General features: G+C 44.2%; 1 protein-coding gene across 1 annotated transcript in view; it reads right to left on the reverse strand.

Annotated features, from left to right (window-relative positions):
- Positions 1 to 20,340, reverse strand: part of SLC4A8 (solute carrier family 4 member 8) — a 53,555-nt gene that overhangs the window by 8,759 nt on the left and 24,456 nt on the right. Inside the window, exons 12-18 of the mRNA XM_065886538.1 lie at positions 19,673 to 19,806; positions 18,646 to 18,891; positions 7,945 to 8,050; positions 7,194 to 7,355; positions 4,224 to 4,337; positions 1,685 to 1,846; positions 512 to 763 (exon numbers count right to left, since the gene is read on the reverse strand). Of these exons, the coding sequence (XP_065742610.1) occupies positions 512 to 763; positions 1,685 to 1,846; positions 4,224 to 4,337; positions 7,194 to 7,355; positions 7,945 to 8,050; positions 18,646 to 18,891; positions 19,673 to 19,806 (1,176 nt within the window). The remainder of the gene's footprint in view (positions 1 to 511; positions 764 to 1,684; positions 1,847 to 4,223; positions 4,338 to 7,193; positions 7,356 to 7,944; positions 8,051 to 18,645; positions 18,892 to 19,672; positions 19,807 to 20,340) is intronic.

Below are 20,340 nucleotides of genomic sequence, written 5' to 3' on the forward strand. Positions count from 1 at the left end.
CGAGGCCCTGCGTGATCTGCCCCTGCCCATTCTTCAATCTCATCTCAATGCTCTTGCCTTAACTCAACACCCTTGAGCCCTGGTATCTCCTAGAACACATATCACTATTTCCCACCTCAGGGCCTGTCTAGACTGCTTTTCTCCCTTCCCCCACGCCCTCTCCCACCATCCATGGCATGGCTGGCTCCATCTCATCTTAAATACCATCTCCTTAGAGAGGCCTTCTCTGACCATAGTAACTAAAACATCTCCCCTTAATTCTCTATAGTACTACAGAGAGTACCATATATTTCCTTTTATCACACATCATATTCTGTAATTACCGTGTTTGCTTTCTTAACTAACTTTCTTAACTACATCGTATCTGTCTTATACCACTAGAATAAATTCCTTCAGGGCAGGTATTTGTACGTGTATCTGTTTGCCGTAGTGCTGTATTCCCAGCACCTAACAGAATTCCTGGCACAAATCAGGCACTCAGTATTTACCTAATGAATGAAAGAACGGTTACCTTTAATATAGCTGTCATGAAGACTGAGCAGCCCATCAGCACAAAGATCATAAGGCCTGTTACTCTCTGTTCTCGGATGCCCAAGAATTTGGGCTGTTCTCCAGGGGCAGAGCACTCAGATTCCAGTTTGAGGCTGTTCACATGTGTGATGGACAGGACAGTTGCAGCCACAAACCAGGGCAGGCCCATGACGGAGCAGACACCCAGCATGACGGCCACCATCAGCAGGTCCAGGTGGTAGCCACATCCTTTCTGTGGGGAAACAGAGTCTCCGTCACCATCAGTGGGCTGGCTGTAGTGGGACATAGGACAGTGAGCTAAGAGTCTCAGGCCCAAAGCAGGAAGGAGTGTATGGATAAGAAGGAAGGGGTCCAGAGATTCCAGCAGAGTCTTCCAGCCCCTCCTGGTGTGGAGGGAACAGAGAAGAAAGAGAAACCTTAGCTGGTCTTACACATGCCAATATCCGATTTTTATTCAAGTGCCCCCAGATCTCACCCTGAGTCTCACATATTCAAAGATTCATGCTTTCTTGACAGAGTAAGCAGAGACCAAGCCACATTTTGACCATTCTAGAGGGTAGACCCTACATGAGTCGGAGATAAACAGGTTCCCACAAACACTCCCCATTCCTTGCCAAATACGGGTGCTGCCTACTCTAGGGAAGGAAGGAATAGAGATGAGGCATGAAGCCTCTCACTAATAAATGTACTGGCACCAACCCTACCTCCTAGAATCCTTGGGCTCAAGGTTCAGTCTGGAAACCTCGATAATGGACATCAATGAGAGAATACCTGTTTCTAGGAAACAGTGGCCCAAGCCCTGACCTGAACATCAGGAACCTAAGCCCGACCCAGACCATGTGGCTACGTGGGGACCACCAGGAATTCTGCCCACCAACCTCCCTCACAGGTTTGAGAGAAGGGTAATGGAGAGAAGGGTAATGGAGAGAAGGGTATGACTCCATCATACCATCATGCTCTACCCTAGTTTCATCTCCAAACCAATCTTTGTCATTAATGGAGGGATTGGAGACCCCTGGAAACCCCATATGAGCTCCTCCCATGACTGATTTTATCCAGGTTCTACAGTTCCTGACCTAAACAGGCTTACCCTAAATTTTAAAAAAATATAATAGGCTGCCGTTATGAGTCCTAGGTCAGAACTTCTTGTTACCTTGAGCTTGTGTTCCTTCCTGTTAATGATGACAGCTGTGATCTGCTGGTCCATGAATATCAAGATAGTGCAGAGAAGAGCTGGGATAATTGCAGCTATCACGGTCCACCAGGGATTGGGGCCAATGGGACTAATAATCCACCCTCGATCATCACGTGTTGGCTAAAGGGAAAAAAACAAGATTTTTGTATTTTAAGTTAACTATAGTCATTAGGGCAAAACAGATCAAACTGAATCACAACAAGCACAATTCTTTTTATTCCTGAATGAGAATCCTTATAAAAAAAAAAAAAAAAAGAAGCATGAAACACAGGAAATCTATGGCCTTGTTCCAAATCCCCTTTTGAAAGACTCGGTCCCCAACTGTCAACTTCTTATGGAATATTCATTACCACTTCACTTCCTTCCCCTACTCTCCAAACCCCTGTGTACAGAAAAAGTGACTTTATCTCAACATTAGCCCAAGTAAAATATAATTAACAACAAAATCTGTTGTCAAAAAAGAACTTAATGACTTCCAAAGACAAATATAAATAACTTTGATTATCCTCCTCACTGCTCCCCTCCAGAAGCCGTATAATGTATGTCTACAGAACAAATAAAGGCAACATAGAGCCAGTTACATGGAATTTCAGGGGACTGGTCCAAGGACCTCCTCCCATCAGCAGTGAAACAGGGGTCCAGGCACTAGAGACTTGAGAAAGGAGCCCAAGACTGCTGAACTTGGGGACTTGTGTGATCTAGGACTCTCTCTGATGTCCCTGTAAGACTACTGTTCATAAATCTTATTTGGGTGCTTGTAAAATTCCTAAACTCTCCTAGAGCTCAAAAAAATGCTAAGGTATCTGAGGAAGAAAAGTGCACTTTGTTTGGTGAGTAGTGATGGAGGATAAAAGGCCAGGGGTACAAATTGGCCCAGAATTCACCAAAACTCAATGAACAAAGCAAAGACTATCACATCCAAAGTATTTGGTTCCATATTGGTTATGACTCTAGGATTCAAAGACTCTTCAATAATGTCACCAAGTCCCAAATTATGAATAGCTTAGGTTCCGAAGGTTTACAGAATCTGTGTTTCCTTAGTAACAATGTTCTAAGTGGTAGTTAAATTGTTAGGTCAACACAAAAACTTATTAAACCCTGACTGACATTACCCCATGAGTAATAGTACTAGCCTTCAGACTGGGTCTTGGTCACTGGCGGCCATGTGGTGTAATAGGGAAGAGAAGAAGGAAGAAAATTTCTTCTCTGCTTCCTGAAAGTGAGGCCTGCCTATGAGCAACACTTTCTTTGACATTCTCCCATCTCCCCTCTCGTCTCTCCTACCTCGCAGAGGCCTTCTTCCCAGATGTCCCAGAAATTCAGTGTCTTCTGACTGTCTTAAGCCTACCCATCAGGGAACATTTCCAGGAACTTCTTAATGCTCCCAGATTAGTTATTTTTACACAAAATCCATTCCTCCCGCAGGGTCAACCTCAGCCAGGTATTAGAGAAAAAGCTGACTGCACTCATTCACACAAAGGTGAGAATGCCATATTCTAGGACGTATATATTTTTAAAGAGGGTGTTTTTTAATCCATCAATTTCTAACTGGTGGCATTTCAGTGAATTCAACAAAATAAAATTTAAAATTTTCAAGCAATATGGAAAAAGGTATTTTTAACCAGGCCTACTTCAGAGAGAGCGAGAGAGAGAAAGGGAAGACAAGGCCAACTGTGCCGGGTGTTTACAAGATAAAGGCCTACGTTCCAGCTCCCTCCTCCTCCCCAGCCTCCCCCATTCTCTCCTCTCCTGGTTCCTCTCTGGTCCCTGAGGACGCCCAGGTTTTCTCTCCTCTCCACCCTGCGGGGACCTACGGAACTGAGCTCAGCTCTTCCATCTTCTCAGTTTACTCAGTTAGTGCCCCCAAATTGAAATAGATTTGGAGTCCCCATGTTGTGATCATTTGTTTTACTTTTTTGTATTGGTTTTTGGACAAACGGTATAGATTAGAGAGAGATATACAAACAATGAATTAGGGTTGAAGAGATGTCACGATTACTCTGGTGGGGGCCCTAGACTGAGAATGAAACTCCTGGGCCAGCTCGCCTCCTCATAGGGCAAGATTCTCGAGGGGCGGGACCGAGGCCTGCAAAGAGCCTTTTCATCCTTCCTGATACCCTTATACAGCTGATGCTCAATGAAGTGCTGTTAACCAGACTTGTTCCAGAGACCCATATTTCCACAGTCTCTGGCGTATATTTATGTAAATACACATATTCCAGTTTTAAATCGTCACGTATTAAAAACAATAAGTAGCCTTAATGAAAATAAACAATGATCTTCACTCATTAAGCAACGTTAGATGTTCTGACTTTTCTGACTTGAACTCAACCAAGCCTGAGGAGTTTGCTTTTCTGAACGGTGAGGCACGAGGGCAATGTTCAGATTTAGAGGACTAAACGATTCATGAGCAGGATGGGGAAAGGCCTCTGAAATAACTTGGGACCAGATTCTATGAAACTACGTAAGGGCATCAAGTACCCTGAGATCTGTTTACCTTGAACACACTGGGAACTTGAAGCTTTGGTGATGGGATTCCAATCAAAAAATCAACAATCACCATTGTGAAGATAGTGAGGAAAACAGCAAAGTCACTCACCGTCGAGCGGACCTGGCACAAGAAAGGATTGGAGACGTGTTTCAGTAGGTTAAATACGATAGAAAAGACTCAGGTGTTGTAAAAGGCTTAAACGTCCTCAGAAGAACGCTTTAATTTTATGGTTCAATTAATACAAGCATTTTTAAACAACAGGACACTGTTAACATGCCCAAGTTCATCCCCGAAGTGTGGATAGGACGGGGGAGAATGAATCCTCTGACAAACTCTACCGGAACCCACTCCAAACTCTGAGGAGTTCTGTTTAGAGCATCTAGGCCAAGCATTTAGAGAACAGTTCTGAGAACTTGGGATAAGATTTCCTGGGACCAGCAAGGTCCAGCTGTGCCAGCCAAGAACCTCACAGCAGCGCCACTCCTCTTCTCTCTCAGACCCAACATCGAGTCCATCTGCAAGTCCTGTTGGCTCTGCCTTCAGCTCATGCCCAGAATCTGAGCCCTTCTCACCACCCCCATGGCTTCCACCCAGATCAAAGGCACCAGCGACTCTTGTCTCTATAGCTGCAGCAGACTCCTGACCCTGCCTCTGTCCTTATTTAAAGCTGCTGGAGGGACTTCCCTGGTGGCGCAGTGGTTAAGAATCTGCCTGCCAATGCAGGGGACATGGGTTCGAGCCCTGGTCCAGGAAGATCCCACATGCCACGGGGCAACTAAGCCCGTGCACCACAACTACTGAGCCTGCGCTCTGGAGCCTGTGAGCCACACTACTAAGCCCACGCGCCACAACTACTGAAGCCTGCACGCCTAGAGCCTGCTCTCCGCAACTAGAGAAAGCCCACGCGCAGCAACAAAGACCCAATGCAGCCAAAAATAAATAAATTTTTAAAAATTAATTAATGAAAAAAAATAAAGCCGCTGGAGTGATCATTCAAAACACAAGTCAGATCACATCACTCCTCTGCCCAAACCCTGAAATGGCTCCTCATTTCACAGAATTAAAAAACCCAGAGCCCTTCTTGGCCTGTGAGGCCCGCAGGCACTGGCATCTTTACTGCTCTGACCCAGCTCCCAACGCTCCCTGGCTCACTCACTCTGCTCCAGCCACACAGACCTCCCTGCTGTTTCTTACTCACGCCAGACTCACTCCCACCTCAGGGCCTTTACACTTGCTCATCCCTCTGCCTCAACTGCTTTCCCTCCAGGTAACCCTGTGGGTAGCTCCCTCTTTCACGTTCACTCAAATATCACCTTCCCCATCGGATCTTCTCTGATGCTGCTCCTTAAAAGTGGTCACCACCCTCCATCCCAGCACTTCCTGTACTCCTTTCCTACTTTATTTTTCTCCATAGCACTTATCACCATTTTGTCCCTTAGGGGACTGACTCTCCCACTCTACAATTTAGTGCAGCTTTAATAAAATACAATGCCCCTCAAATGCCCAGTGCCCACCTTAATCCGAACTTCCAACGAGACAGAACCAAATATATCTTAGCCCCATGTAACATCACTGACACCTTCATCTGACTTTGCTTTCCTTTGAAACCTGAGGTTTCCAGCTCCCTTTCCCTGGTTTCGTTAGTTCTCCTCTGAATGTTACATAAATTTTCTGAAAATGTAGCTGCCCCACCATGAAGCCCATCCTGACCAACCTGGGGCCCAGAGTCCTTCTCTCCTCTGAACTCCTATGGCTCTTATGGTATCTAACTATTTACTACTGTCTCCTATGGGCATGGTTGCTTCATGGGTTTCCCTTTCCTATCTGATGGCAGGGACCATATATCTTTTTAAAATCATATAACAGCTTTATTGAGATACAATTCACATGTTTTACAGTTTGTTTTATTATTTATTATTTTTTTATTGAAGGATAGTTGATTTACAATGTTTCAGGTGTACAGCAAAGTGATTCAGTTCCATATATATACTCTTTTTCAGATCCTTTTCCGTTATAGATTATTACAAGGTACGGAGTAGAGTTCCCTGGGCTCTACAGTAGGTCTTTGTTGTTTTATCTATTTTGTATATAGTAGTGTGTATGTTACAGAGGTCATATTTTAAACTTCTCCTGCATCCCCCGTAGCACTCGACCCGGGCCTGAGCAAGTAGTCAGTACACAGCTGCCACTTGTTCACAATTCGTCCACACCGGAAACACGCCCCAGAACTTACTCCATACGCGCCTCCCTTAACCGCCGTGCAGGTTGACTGACGTCTGAGACCGTGTTTTCATCGTGAACGTGTGCACGGTAAATGCCTCAGCCACAGAGCCCTCACCCGTTCACACATCCTGCTCTGCAAAGGCACCAAACTGAAGACTCGCACACGCAGAAAAACCGCCACTTCCTCCTGACTGATCTCCTCCTCAAAGCAAAGACCCCTTTAGCTACTCTATGCTTGGCCTCTAATTCCACCCTGCCCGAACGAGTCACGACACAAATAATGCCGTCTGCGTCAGGGAGAGACGGCTGAGGCTTCAAACCGTCATGCAGACCAAGTCAGTGATTTCATAAGCTATTGCCAGAGCCATCCCAGGGAGGAGACCCTGGGGTCCCCTACACATCTCAAGCAATCATCCCAATTTACTATCTTCAGCAGCCAGCTCCAGCTACTGCTTGCTACCTGCCCCCGCAGGCTGCAAATGAGACTTATCACTCTTAGAGAACACGATTACCACCTTAAACTCACCTGACACTTTTCAATCAAAACCTCTTAAGTATTAACCCCTCATCCCACACCACACATCTACGAAAGAGGCTGCTGGACACAGGAAGAAGAGAAGGCCACGGCCTCCAAAATCAGGTCACTTGGAGCTCGGCGCCTGCCAATCTACTCACAAGCACCGTGGAGGCCTAGAACAGGCTCTGTTACGTTAGAAGTCTGACACGAAAGAAATGCAAGAGCGTGCTACCTACTCTGGTTGGGAAATAGCGGCTTGTCTTAAATGTCTTCAAGGTGCTGGAGAGGATGAAGGTGGTGAAGAATAGAATGCAGGACCAAAAGAGCACATCGGGAGTATAGGGTCCATGGTGGCCACACACAGAGCCCGTGAACTCTCCATGCATCTCCTGGCACTCCTGAAGGAACAGGCATTCCGGGTGATGAAAGGCAGGCAGGAGGGAGGAAATAGCTGCCGAGTCCACCAGCACTGTCATCCCACGGTTGCTGGGGAGCTCAGGCTGCCTGCAGCATCTACTTGCCCTCCATGTAGTTGTGGGGCTCTTGCTTGCAGGTAGGGTGACTACTTAGAGTCCTAACTAAAACACTTTTGTAAAGGAAACCAAACTGTCTCAAGAAAACACGAGGTTCTAGGAGGGCCCTAGTAATCTGTATTATTTCTATTACAGAGGACTTCCAAACTTGAATGTTCTTCGAGCCCCACAAAACCTGGATGTGGCCCCCTACCCTCTCTGATTTCATCCGCCCACATCCTGAGTGCAGGGTCACTGGGTGGGATCGTGTGGGAGAGAAGAGAGAGGTAGTCCTCCTTTCCCTTTATGCAGAGAGAATTTTGAAGGGGAAAGGAAAGTCAGTAAGAATAGTTTTTAAAAAGCTTTATTTCTGTAAATGCCAGAGCTTGCTGAAGGGCTACCCCACTCCTACCTAGAAGGTCCCCTTAAACCTGGTGGTCACAAGACTGAGCCGCCTGGCAGCGCCCAGACTTACACTAACAGTCAGGTTGGCCCAGTGGACTTCTGTTGTCACGATGTTGTGGTCCTTCCAGTACTGTAAGGTGTGATTGTTTGGGTTCTCTGGGAGAGTACACCTGCAGCTGAGGGGAGAAGAAAAAAGATTCCTAAGGGAAGGAGGCAAGTATTCAATTAAATATTTCTAGTCATGACAGGGCTACAGGCACTGCCAAAGCCCACATTATTTCTCCTTTGCCCACTTCAGATCCCTGAGGTTGGTCCTATTCATTGAGACCCAACCACACCCTGATTTTGCAGTCAATCATTACTAAAACTGGGCTCAAATCGGCATGTGGGTCTTGGGTTAAATTGTGCTGACAACCAAGTTTGGCATCTGATGTGGTAGTTTCCTTGCTTAGTTTCTATCTCTTAGGCTCTTCCTATGAAATTCGCTCTACATAGCAAGGAGGACCAGATACGCCGTTCAGCTCTCAACAGCGTCCCCAAGCCTAAGTATCTTGCTCCTTAAGCCTGCATCACGTTCTTGCTCTAAAAATCAGAGCCTCTTGGAATTATGACAGAAGCTACATTATCCCTGGTAATATCCCACTATCTTGACCATTCCCTGGCTTCCCCCGGCCTCGCCTTGCATCCAAACCAGAGCAGACCAGACCTGTCCCGCTGGCCACCATGTTGCTTCCTAGTCTCACCATGCTTCACTCCTGCACTGCCTCCCAGTATACTCAACTGATACAGCCATTCCCACCAACTTTGTTTCATCTCTGATTTTAATGAGCATGCCTTCTAAGGATATAGCATCACAGAATTAAAAGATCTCAATAGGTAATAACAATAGGAGGAAATCAACAAAATGAAAATAGGGAAAGCCGTAAAGTCCTACATTTAGGTATAAAAAAAATCAATTCCAGACTTGGAAACAACAAAGATGTCCTTCAGTAGGTGAATGGATGTACTGTAGTACATCTAGACCAAGGACTATTACTCAGTGCAAAAAAGAAATGAGCTATCAAGCCATGGAAAGACACAGAAGACCTTTAAGTGCGTAGTACGAAGAGAATGAAGCCAATCTGAAAAGCCTACGTACTGTTTCATCACAACTATATGACATTGTGGAAAAGGCAAAACTATGGAGTAAAAAGATCAGTGGTTGCCAGGGGTTGGGGTGATGGGGAGGGATAAGTATGTAGAGCACAGAGGATTTTTAGGGCAGGGAAACTATTCTGTAGGACACTATAGTGGCAGATATGTCATTACACATTTGTCAAAATCCACAGAATGTACAATGCCAAGAGTGAACCCTAATGTAAACTCTGGACTTTGGGTAATTATGATGTGCCACTGACTGCAACAAACATGCCACTCTGGTGAGGGATGTTGATAGTGGGGGAGGCTGTGCGTGTGTGCGCAGTGGCTGTGTGGGAACTCTCTGTACTTTCGGCTCAATTCTGCTGTGATACTAAAACTTGCTCTTAAAAGATTAAGTCTATTTAGGGACTTGTCCGGTGGCGCAGTGGTTAAGAATCCGCCTGCCAATGCAGGGCACACGGGTTCGAGCCCTGGTCTGGGAAGATCCCACATGCTGCGGAGCAACTAAGCCTGTGCGTCACAACTACTGAGCCTGTGCTCTAGAGCCCACGGGCCACAGCTACTGAAGCCCGTGTACCTAGAGCCTGTGCTCTGCAACAAGAGAAGCCACCCCAATGAGAAACCTGCGCACCGCAAAGAAGAGTAGTCCCTGCTCGCCACAACTAGAGAAAGCCCGCCCCCAGCAATTAAGACCCAACGCAGCGAGGAGGAGCTTCAAGATGGCGGAAGAGTAAAACGCGAAGATCACCTTCCTCCCCACAGATACATGAGAAATCCATCTACACGTGGAACTGCTCCTATAGAACACCCACTGAACGCTGGCAGAAGACCTCAGACCTCCCAAAAGGCAAGAAACCCCCCACGTACCTGGGTAGGGCAAAAGAAAAAAGAAAAAACAGAGACAAAAGAGGGAGCTGTGAAGGAGGCAAGGTCTCCACACACTAGAAGCCCCTTCGCGGGCGGAGACGGCGGGTGGCGGACGAGGGAAGCTTCGAAGCTGCGGAGGAGAGTGCAGCCACAGGGGTGCGGAGGGCAAAGCAGAGAGATTCCCTCACAGAGGATCGGATCGTGCGACCGGCACTCACCAGCCCGAGAGGCTTGTCTGCTCACCCGCCGGGGCGGGCGGGGCTGGGAGCTGAGGCTTGGGCTTCGGTCGGAGCACAGGGAGAGGACTGGGGTTGGCTGCAGCCTGAACGGGGCTAGTGCGCCACAGCTAGCCGGGAGGGAGTCCGGGGAAAAGTCTGGAGCTGCCAAAGAGGCAAGAGACTTTTTCTTCCCTCTTTGTCTCCCGGTGCGCGAGGGGAGGGGATTCAGAGCGCCGCTTAAAGGAGCTCCAGAGACGCGCGCGAGCCGCGGCTAACAGCGCGGACCCCAGAGGCGGGCATGAGACGCTAAGGCTGCTGCTGCCGCCACCAAGAAGCCTGTGTGCAAGCACAGGTCACTGTCCACACCTCCCGGGAGCCTGTGCAGCCCGCCATCGCCAGGGTCCCGGGATCCAGGGACAACTTCCCCGGAAGAACGCACGGCGCGCCTCAGGCTGCTGCAACGTCACGCCGGCCTCTGCCGCTGCAGGCCCAATCCACATGCGCAACCCTCCCTCCCCCCGGCCTGAGTGAGCCGGAGCCCCCCTCCTTTAACCCCGTCCTGTCTGAGCGAAGAAGCAGACGCCCTCAGGCGACCTACATGCAGAGGCGGGGCCAAATCCAAAGCTGAACCCCAGCAGCTGTGCGAGCAAAGGAGAGAAAGGGAAATCTGTCCCAGCAGCCTCAGGAGCAGCGGATTAAATCTCCACAGTCAACTTGATGTACCCTGCATCTGTGGAATACCTGAATAGACAACAAATCATCCCAAATTGAGGAGGTGGACTTTGGGAGCAACAATATATTTTTTTTTTCCCTTTTTCTCTTTTTGTGAGTGTGTATGCGTATGCTTCTGTGTGTGCTTTGCTTTTACCATTTGTCCTAGGGTTCTGTCTGGCCATTGTTTTGTTTGTTTTTGTTTTTAGTATAGTTTTCAATGCTTGTTCTCATTGGTGAATTTGTTTGTTGGTTTGGTTGTTCTTTTTCTTTTTAATTACTTAAAAAATTTTAATAATTATTTTTTGGTTTTTATTTTAATAACTTTATTTTATCTTTTTTTTTCTTTCTTTTCTCCCTTTTATTCTGAGCCGTGTGTATGAAAGGCTCTTGGTGCTCTGGCCAGGTGTCAGGGCTGTGCCTCTGAGGTGGGAGAGCCAAGTTCAGGACATTGGTCCACCAGAGACCTCCCAGCTCCACGTAATATCAAACGGCACAAATCTCCCAGAGATCTCCATCTCAATGCCAAGACTCAGCTCCACTCAATGACCAGCAAGCTACAGTGCTGGACACCCTATGTCAAACAACTAGCGAGACAGGAACACAACCCCACCCATCAGCAGAGAGGCTGCCTAAAATCATAATAAGGTCACAGACACCCCAAAACACACCGTCAGACATGGACCTGCCCAGCAGAAAGACAAGAGCCAGCCTCATCGACCGGAACACATGCACTAGTCCCCTCCACCAGGAAGCCTACACAACCCACTGAACTAACCTTAGCCACTGGGGGCAGACACCAAAAACAAGGGGAACTATGAACCTGCAGCCTGTGAAAAGGAGACCCCAAACATAGTAAGTTAAGCAAATTGAGAAGACAGAGAAACACACAGCAGATGAAGGAGCAAGGTAAAAACCCACCAGACCTAACAAATGAAGAGGAAATAGGCAGTCTCCCTGAAAAAGAATTCAGAAAAATGATGGTAAAGGTGATCCAAAATCTTGGAAATAGAATGGAGAAAATACAAGAAATGTTTAACAAGGACCTAGAAGAACTAAAGAGCAAACAAACAGTGATGAACAACACAATAAATGAAATTAAAAATTCTCTAGAAGGAATCAATAGCAGAATAACTGAGGCAGAAGAACAGATAAGTGACCTGGAAGATAAAATAGTGGAAATAACTACTGCAGAGCAGAATAAAGAAAAAAGAATGAAGAGAATTGAGGACAGTCTCAGAGACTGCTGGGACAATATTAAACGCACCAACATTCAAATTATAGGGGTCCCAGAAGAAGAAGAGAAAAAGAAAGGGACTGAGAAAATATTTGAGATTATAGTTGAAAACTTCCCTAATATGGGAAAGGAAATAGTTAATCAAGTCCAGGAAGCACAGAGAGTCCCATACAGGATAAATCCAAGGAGAAACACACCAAGACACATATTAATCAAACTATCGAAAATTACATACAAAGAAAACATATTAAAAGCAGCAAGGGAAAAACAACAAATAACACATAAGGGAATCCCCATAAGGTTAACAGCTGAACTTTCAGCAGAAATTCTGCAAGCCAGAAGGGAGTGGCAGGACATATTTAAAGTGATGAAAGGGAAAAACTTACAACCAAGATTACTCTATCCAGCAAGGATTTCATTCAGATTTGACGGAGAAATTAAAATCTTTACAGACAAGCAAAAGCTAAGAGAATTCAACACCACCAAACCAGCTTTACAACAAACGCTAAAGGAACTTCTCTAGGCAGGAAACACAACAGAAGGAAAAGACCTACAATAACAAACCCAAAACAATTAAGAAAATGGTAATAGGAACATACTTATTGATAATTACCTTAAATGTAAATGGATTAAATGCTCCAACCAAAAGACACAGACTGGCTGAATGGATACAAAAACAAGACCCGTATATATGCTGTCTACAAGAGACCCACTTCAGACCTAGAGACACATACAAACTGAAAGTGAGGGGATGGAACAAGATATTCAATGCAAACGGAAATCAAAAGAAAACTGGGGCAGCAATTCTCATATCAGACAAAATAAACTTTAAAACAAAGACTATTACAAGAGACAAAGAAGGACACTACATAATGATCAAGGGAGGATCAATCCAAGAAGAAGATATAACAATTGTAAATATTTATGCACCCAACATAGGAGCACCTCAGTACATAAGGCAAATACTAACAGCCATAAAAGGGGAAATGACAGTAACACAATCATAACAGGGGACTTTAACACCCCACTTTCACCAATGGACAGATCATCCAAAATGAAAATAAATAAGGAAACACAAGCTTTAAATGATACATTAAACAAGATGGACTTAATTGATATTTAAAGGACATTCCATCCAAAAACAACAGAATACACTTTCTTCTCAAGTGCTCATGGAACATTCTCCAGGATAGATCATATCTTGGGTCACAAATCAAGCCTTGGTAAATTTAAGAAAATTGAAATCGTATCAAGTATCTTTTCCGACCACAACGCTATGAGACTAGATATCGATTACAGGAAAAAAATCTGTAAAAAATACAAACACATGGAGGCTAAACAATACACTACTTAATAACGAAGACATCACTGAAGAAATCAAAGAGGAAATCAAAAAAATACCTAGAAACAAATGACAATGAAAACACGACAACCCAAAACCTATGGGATGCAGCAAAAGCAGTTCTAAGAGGGAAGTTTACAGCAATACAATCCTACCTTAAGAAACAAGAAACATCTCAAATAAAAAACCTAACCTTACACCTAAAGCAATTAGAGAAAGAAGAACAAAAAAACCCCAAAGTTAGCAGAAGGAAAGAAATCATAAAGATCAGATCAGAAATAAATGAAAAAGAAATGAAGGAAATGATAGCAAAGATCAATAAAACTAAAAGCTGGTTCTTTGAGACAATAAACAAAATGGATAAACCATTAGCCAGATTCATCAAGAAAAAAAGGGAGAAGACTCAAATCAATAGAATTAGAAATGAGAAAGGGGAAGTAACAACTAACACTGCAGAAATACAAAGGATCATGAGAGATTACTGCAAGCAACTACATGCCAATAAAATGGACAACCTGGAAGAAATGGACAAATTCTTAGAAAAGCACAACCTTCCAACACAGAACCAGGAAGAAATAGAAAATATAAACAGACCAATCACAAGCACTGAAATTGAAACTGTGATTAAAAATCTTCCAACAAACAAAAGCCCAGGACCAGATGGCTTCACAGGAGAATTCTATCAAACATTTAGAGGAAAGCTAATACCTATCCTTCTCAAACTCTTCCAAAATACAGCAGAGGGAGGAACACTCCCAAACTCATTTTACAAGGCCACCATCACCCTGATACCAAAACCAGACAAAGATGTCACAAAAAAAGACAACTACAGGGCAATATCACTGATGAACATAGATGCAAAAATCCTCAACAAAATACTATCAAAGAGAATCCAACAGCACATTAAAAGGATCATACACCATGATCAAGTGGGGTTTATCCCAGAAATGCAAGGATTCTTCAATATATGCAAATCAATCGATGTGATACACCATATTAACAAATTGAAGGAGAAAAACCATATGATCATCTCAATAGATGCAGAGACAGCTTTCGACAAAATTCAACACCCATTTACGATAAAAATCCTCCAGAAAGTAGGCATAGAGGGAACTTACCTCAACATAATAAAGGCCATATATGACAAGCCCACAGCCAACATCATCCTCAATGGTGAAAAACTGAAACCATTTCCACTAAGATCAGGAACGAGACAAGGTTGCCCACTCTCACCACCATTATTCAACATAGTTTTGGAATTTTTTGCCACAGCAATCAGAGAAGAAAAGGAAATAAAAGGAATCCAAATCGGAAAAGAAGAAGTAAAGCTGTCACTGTTTGCAGATGACATGATACTATACATAGAGAATCCTAAAGATGCTACCAGAAAACTACTAGAGCTAATCAATGAAATTGGTAAAGTAGCAGGATACAAAATTCACACACAGAAATCTCTTGCATTCCTATACACTAATGATGAAAAATCTGAAAGTGAAATTAAGAAAACACTCCCAAGGGCTTCCCTGGTGGCGCAGTGGTTGGGAGTCCGCCTGCCGATGCAGGGGACACGGGTTCATGCCCTGGTCCGGGAGGATCCCACGTGCTGTGGAGCGGCTGGGCCCGTGAGCCATGGCCGCTGGGCCTGCGCGCCCGGAGCCTGTGCTCCGCAATGGGAGAGGCCACAGCAGTGAGAGGCCCGTGTACCGCAAAAAAAAAAAAAAAAAAAAAGAAAACACTCCCATTTACCATTGCAGCAAAAAGAATAAAATACCTAGGAATAAACCTAAGGAGACAAATGACCTGTATGCAGAAAATTATAAGACACTGATGAAAGAAATTAAAGATGATACAAATAGATGGAGAGATATACCATGTTCTTGGATTGGAAGAATCAACATTGTGAAAATGACTCTAGTACCCAAAGCAATCTACAGATTCAATGCAATCCCTATCAAACTACCACTGGCATTTTTCACAGAACTAGAACAAAAAATTTCACAATTTCTATGGAAACACAAAAGACCCCGAATAGCCAAAGCAATCTTGAAAAAGAAAAACAGAGCTGGGGGAATCAGGCTCCCAGACTTCAGACTATACTACAAAGCTACAGTAATCAAGACAGTATGGTACTGGCACAAAAACAGAAATATAGATCAATGGAACAGGATAGAAAGCCCAGATGTAAACGCACGCACATATGGTCACCTTATCTTTGATAAAGGAGGCAAGAATATACAGTGGAGAAAAGACAGCCCCTTCAATAACTGGTGCTGGGAAAACTGGACAGGTACGTGTAAAAGTATGAAATTAGAACACTCCGTAACACCCTGCACAAAAACAAACTCAAAATGGATTAAAGAGGGCTTCCCTGGTGGCGCAGTGGTTGAGAGTCCACCTGCCGATGCAGGGGACACGGGTTCGTGCCCTGGTCCGGGAAGATCCCACATGCCGCAGAGCAGCTGGGCCCATGAGCCATGGCCGCTGAGGCTGTGCATCCGGAGCCTGTGCTCTGCAACGGGAGAGGCCACAGCAGTGAGAGGCCCGTGTACCACGCAAAAAAAAATGGATTAAAGACCTAAATGTAAGGCCAGACACTATCAAACTCTTAGAGGAAAACATAGGCAGAACACTCTATGACATAAATCACAGCAAGATCCTTTTTGACCCACCTCCTAGAGAAATGGAAATAAAAATAAACAAATGGGACCTAATGAAACTTAAAAGCTTTTGCACAGCCAAGGAAACCATAAACAAGACGAAAAGACAACCCTCAGAATGGGAGAAAATTTTTGCAAATGAAGCGACAGACAAAGGATTAATCTCCAAAATTTACAAGCAGCTCATGCAGCTCAGTTTCAAAAAAACAAACAACCCAATCCAAAAATGGGCAAAAGACCTAAATAGACATTTCTCCAAAGAAGACATACAGACTGCCAACAAACACATGAAAGGATGCTCAACATCACTAATCATTAGAGAAATGCAAGTCAAAACTACAGTGAGGTATCACCTCCCACTGGTCAGAATGGCCACCATCAAAAATCTACAAACAATAAATGCTGGAGAGGGTATGGAGAGAAGGGAACCCTCATACACTGTTGGTGGGAATGTAAATTGATACAGCCACTATGGAGAACAGTATGGAGGTTCCTTAAAACCTAAAAATAGAACTACCATACGACCCAGCAATCCCACTACTGGGCATATATACCCTGAGAAAACCATAATTCAAAAAGAGTCATGTACTACAATGTTCATTGCAGCTCTATTTACAACATCCAGGACTTGGAAGCAACCTAAGTGTCCATCAACAGATGACTGGATAAAGAAGATGTGGCCCATATATACAATGGAATATTACTCAGCCATAAAAAGAAACGAAATTGAGTTATTTGTAGTGAGGTGGATGGACCTAGAGTCTGTCATACAGAGTGATGCAAGTCAGAAGAAAAACAAATACCATATGCTAACACATATATATGGAATCTTAAAAAAAAAAAAATGGTCATGAAGAACCTAGGGGCAAGACGGGTATAAAGACGCAGACCTACTAGAGAATGGACTTGAGGACACTGGGAGGGGGGAGGGTAAGCTGGGACAAAGTGAGAGAGTGGTAGTGTATATATGGACATATATACACTACCAAATGTAAAACAGATAGCTAATGGGAAGCAGTCACGTAGCACAGGGAGAGCAGCTCAGTGCTTTGTGACCAGCTAGAAGGGTGGGATAGGGAGTGAGACGCAAGAGCAAGGAGATATGGGGATATATGTATATGTATAACTGATTCACTTTGTTATAAAGCAGAAACTAACACACCACTGTAAAGCAATTATACTCCAATAAAAATGTTTAAAAAAAAAACCCCAATGCAGCCTAAATAAATAAATTTATTATTTTTTTAAATTAAGTCTATTTAAAAAATCAGTTCCACACATATTAACATAAAATCACTTGAAGAGTTGGGGAGTTCTAGCTTCATATCAACTCTGTATGAATCGACAGTGGAATGCAGTGGAAATATAAGAAAAATACCATCTTGAGCTTTATTAACAAAGAACTACAGTATCCAGATTCAAAGTCTACTCAGTCCAGAGCTGATCACTTTTGTCTGTCTTCTCCCACTAGAATATAGCCTCATGAGGGTAGATCCTTTGTCTGTCATGTTCACCGTTATGTTTCCAGAGCCTAAACAGTGCCTGGCACATAGTAGGTGCTCAACAAATATTTGTTAAATGAATGATTAAAAGAGGTCAAAGAATGAACCTTACTCCAATGCCAATGGGCAATCCACTAGCTTCAAAGATTATACTCCCTGATGGTGATTATTCTGTAATAAAATCATTTTTAAATTCTAATGCATGTTTTATGAGTCCTGATTTTTAAAGGGTGAATGAAAGGATAGCTAGAATCTAGAAAAGTGTATCTGTGGCTGGCTGGCAGGCACTTCCATGCAGTGTGCCTTCTGCTCAGGCAGTTTCAGATTGACATTGTTCACTTCACAACCAGACCTTCCACATCAGAATGGTACAGCCAGAAGGAGGGAACTTGATGTTCAAAGCTAAAGGATGAGGAGAATTCTATTTAGTCATAATTTGGAGAAGACTATTCCCGAGAAGAAATGTTTATAGGACCAGACTCTCCTAGAGGGTTGAAAACACAGCCAAATACTATGTCCCTTTTCCAACTGATCCAAACCATACTGAATAACCGAAGAAAATACAATCTCTTGAGTTGAAATCTAGGTAAATAAGTAGATTTCTAGATCTTTAGCATACAGAGTAAGAGACCTGTGGATCTGTAAGGAATTACTAATATTCTCTACCTAATAATGCCTAAGAGTAGCCTGTATATACTTAGAGAGATCTTGATGTGGTCCAAGGCCTCACAAGTCCTTGCAAAAGAAGTTCTTCCCAACAACTAACTTGAATTCTCCCTGCTACATTTGCAGCCTACTTTTGTCTTAATGCCTGGACCCAAAAGACATGTTCTGGAAAGCATTTCTCAAGTCCCCTCTGAGGTTCACTCTTAATCCATCATCACTTTTGACTGTTCTCCTCTGGCAGGCCCCCAGGTCTCCACGTCATGTCTGAGCTCTGTTTCTCAGAGGGCCAAGACACTTCCTTAACAGAAGCTACAAGTACTGCCTGGCACACTACCTCAGCCATTATACTCAGGTCCTTCACTTTATTTTTTTTAAAAAGAAGAAGCAGAAAGCATACTTACTAAAAAAAAAAAAAAAGAAAGCATACTTACTAATACAGGCTAAGGTGGTCCAGCTGACTGTGCATGTGGATGGGGTAGGTCTCTGCCAGGTGAATCAGCTTTTCTATTGCTTCATAGATGAAAATAATGCAAATCAGGGAGGCAAACGCTTCTTCAGTGAAGCGGGTAATGTAGCAGACAAGGGAACTGGCGTCAGTTGCCACAAGGACAATACACAGGAAGGCGGTCCACAGTCCGATACAAGCTCGCAGGGAGAGGTATGAAAGAGCATAGTCTCTGAAACAAAACCAAAGTTCATCAAAAATCAGGGGTGGATGGCATGACATTCTGACCCATTGCATTGGAGGCAAAGGGTCAGAAACGTGGTTAGTTCATCTCTTATTATCACTTCCAGTACTGCAACCCAGTTTGTCCCTAATTCTGACTGCACTTCACTCCTGAAGGCTGCCCTGGGATGGTGTGACAAAGATTTGCTTCATGGGTGGCATTTGCCACAGCAAGGACAGAGACAGTGGAGGAGGTGGAAACTGTCCGCCACACGCTTCTGCCATCACTGCCCGACGTGATTAAGATCCTATTCTTGCAGTTAAGAAAAAAGAGCTGGCCCTTGTGGACATACTGTATAGCACAGGGAACTCTACCTAATGCACTGTGGTAACCTAAATGGGAGGGAAGTCCAAAAGGGAGCGGATATCTGTATGCGTATGGCTGATTCATTTTGTTGTGCAGTGAAGGCTAACACAACAGTGTAAAGCAACCCTACTCCAATAAAAATTAATAAAAATTTAAAAAATTGACTGGAAATGGAGGAGTTTGGATTAGCTAGGGAAAGTGTTTTTAAAGATAAAAAGTCAAGACTTCAATAGTGGTTGAAGGACATTAATAAAGCTCTTTAAGGCCAAGAGATCTGCTACTTTAGGTATGGTCCTACCTGGGGGCAGGGCAACAGACCAAACAATGCTCTTTGCCTACTTATACTCACCTAGGACCCTGACATTCAATCCTAACAGCACACCAACACATCCAGATAGAGTTTTCAGAAAACCAAATGTCTTACTTGCAGAATTTGAACAAAATCTTTTCAAACACAAGCACGGGCCCAGTACTTCCAAGGATGGTGAGAGCCTGTCCGGCAAACAAGGAATAGGCAATCCCAGTCATGGAGGCTCCAAACAAGGATTCAATTGCACTCTGAGAGGGGAAGAAAAGATTATCCCTGAGTCCACAGCCCATCTGCAGTGAGCGATGCAGGCTTATGTCCAGCCCCAACTCAGCTCTCCGGTGTGCCTGGCAAGCCATTTGCTTGTATTTCGTCTTAGCAAGAGTGATGTGTACACAGCCTAATCCTCCTGTAAATGGATACCACTTTGACAATTCAGGTGCCCAGATCCATCCACATATGATTCCTTAACTAAGTCCTGTTCTGCAGGACTCAATTCAGTATTTATAAATATACACAGAAAAGCACAATGATACCATTCCCACTACGGGCTGTCATACAGAGTCACCTTAAATCTTATGTGCATATGACATTGATATATCATTTTCCATCCTTGGAGCAATGGGCAATGCAACTGGGCAATCAGTTACTGAAATTGATATTCAAGCAGAAGAGGGTCTGTTCTAAAGGGAGAGCCGTGCTGCTGGCTGGCATGAGGTCAGAAGACCACAGTAATTCAGTAGGAAGAATCCAATCTCCTCAGTCCTCGCCCAGGGAATTTTCCC

This window comes from Phocoena phocoena, chromosome 11 (assembly GCF_963924675.1).
Source record: "Phocoena phocoena chromosome 11, mPhoPho1.1, whole genome shotgun sequence".
Taxonomy (NCBI): Eukaryota; Metazoa; Chordata; class Mammalia; order Artiodactyla; family Phocoenidae; genus Phocoena; species Phocoena phocoena.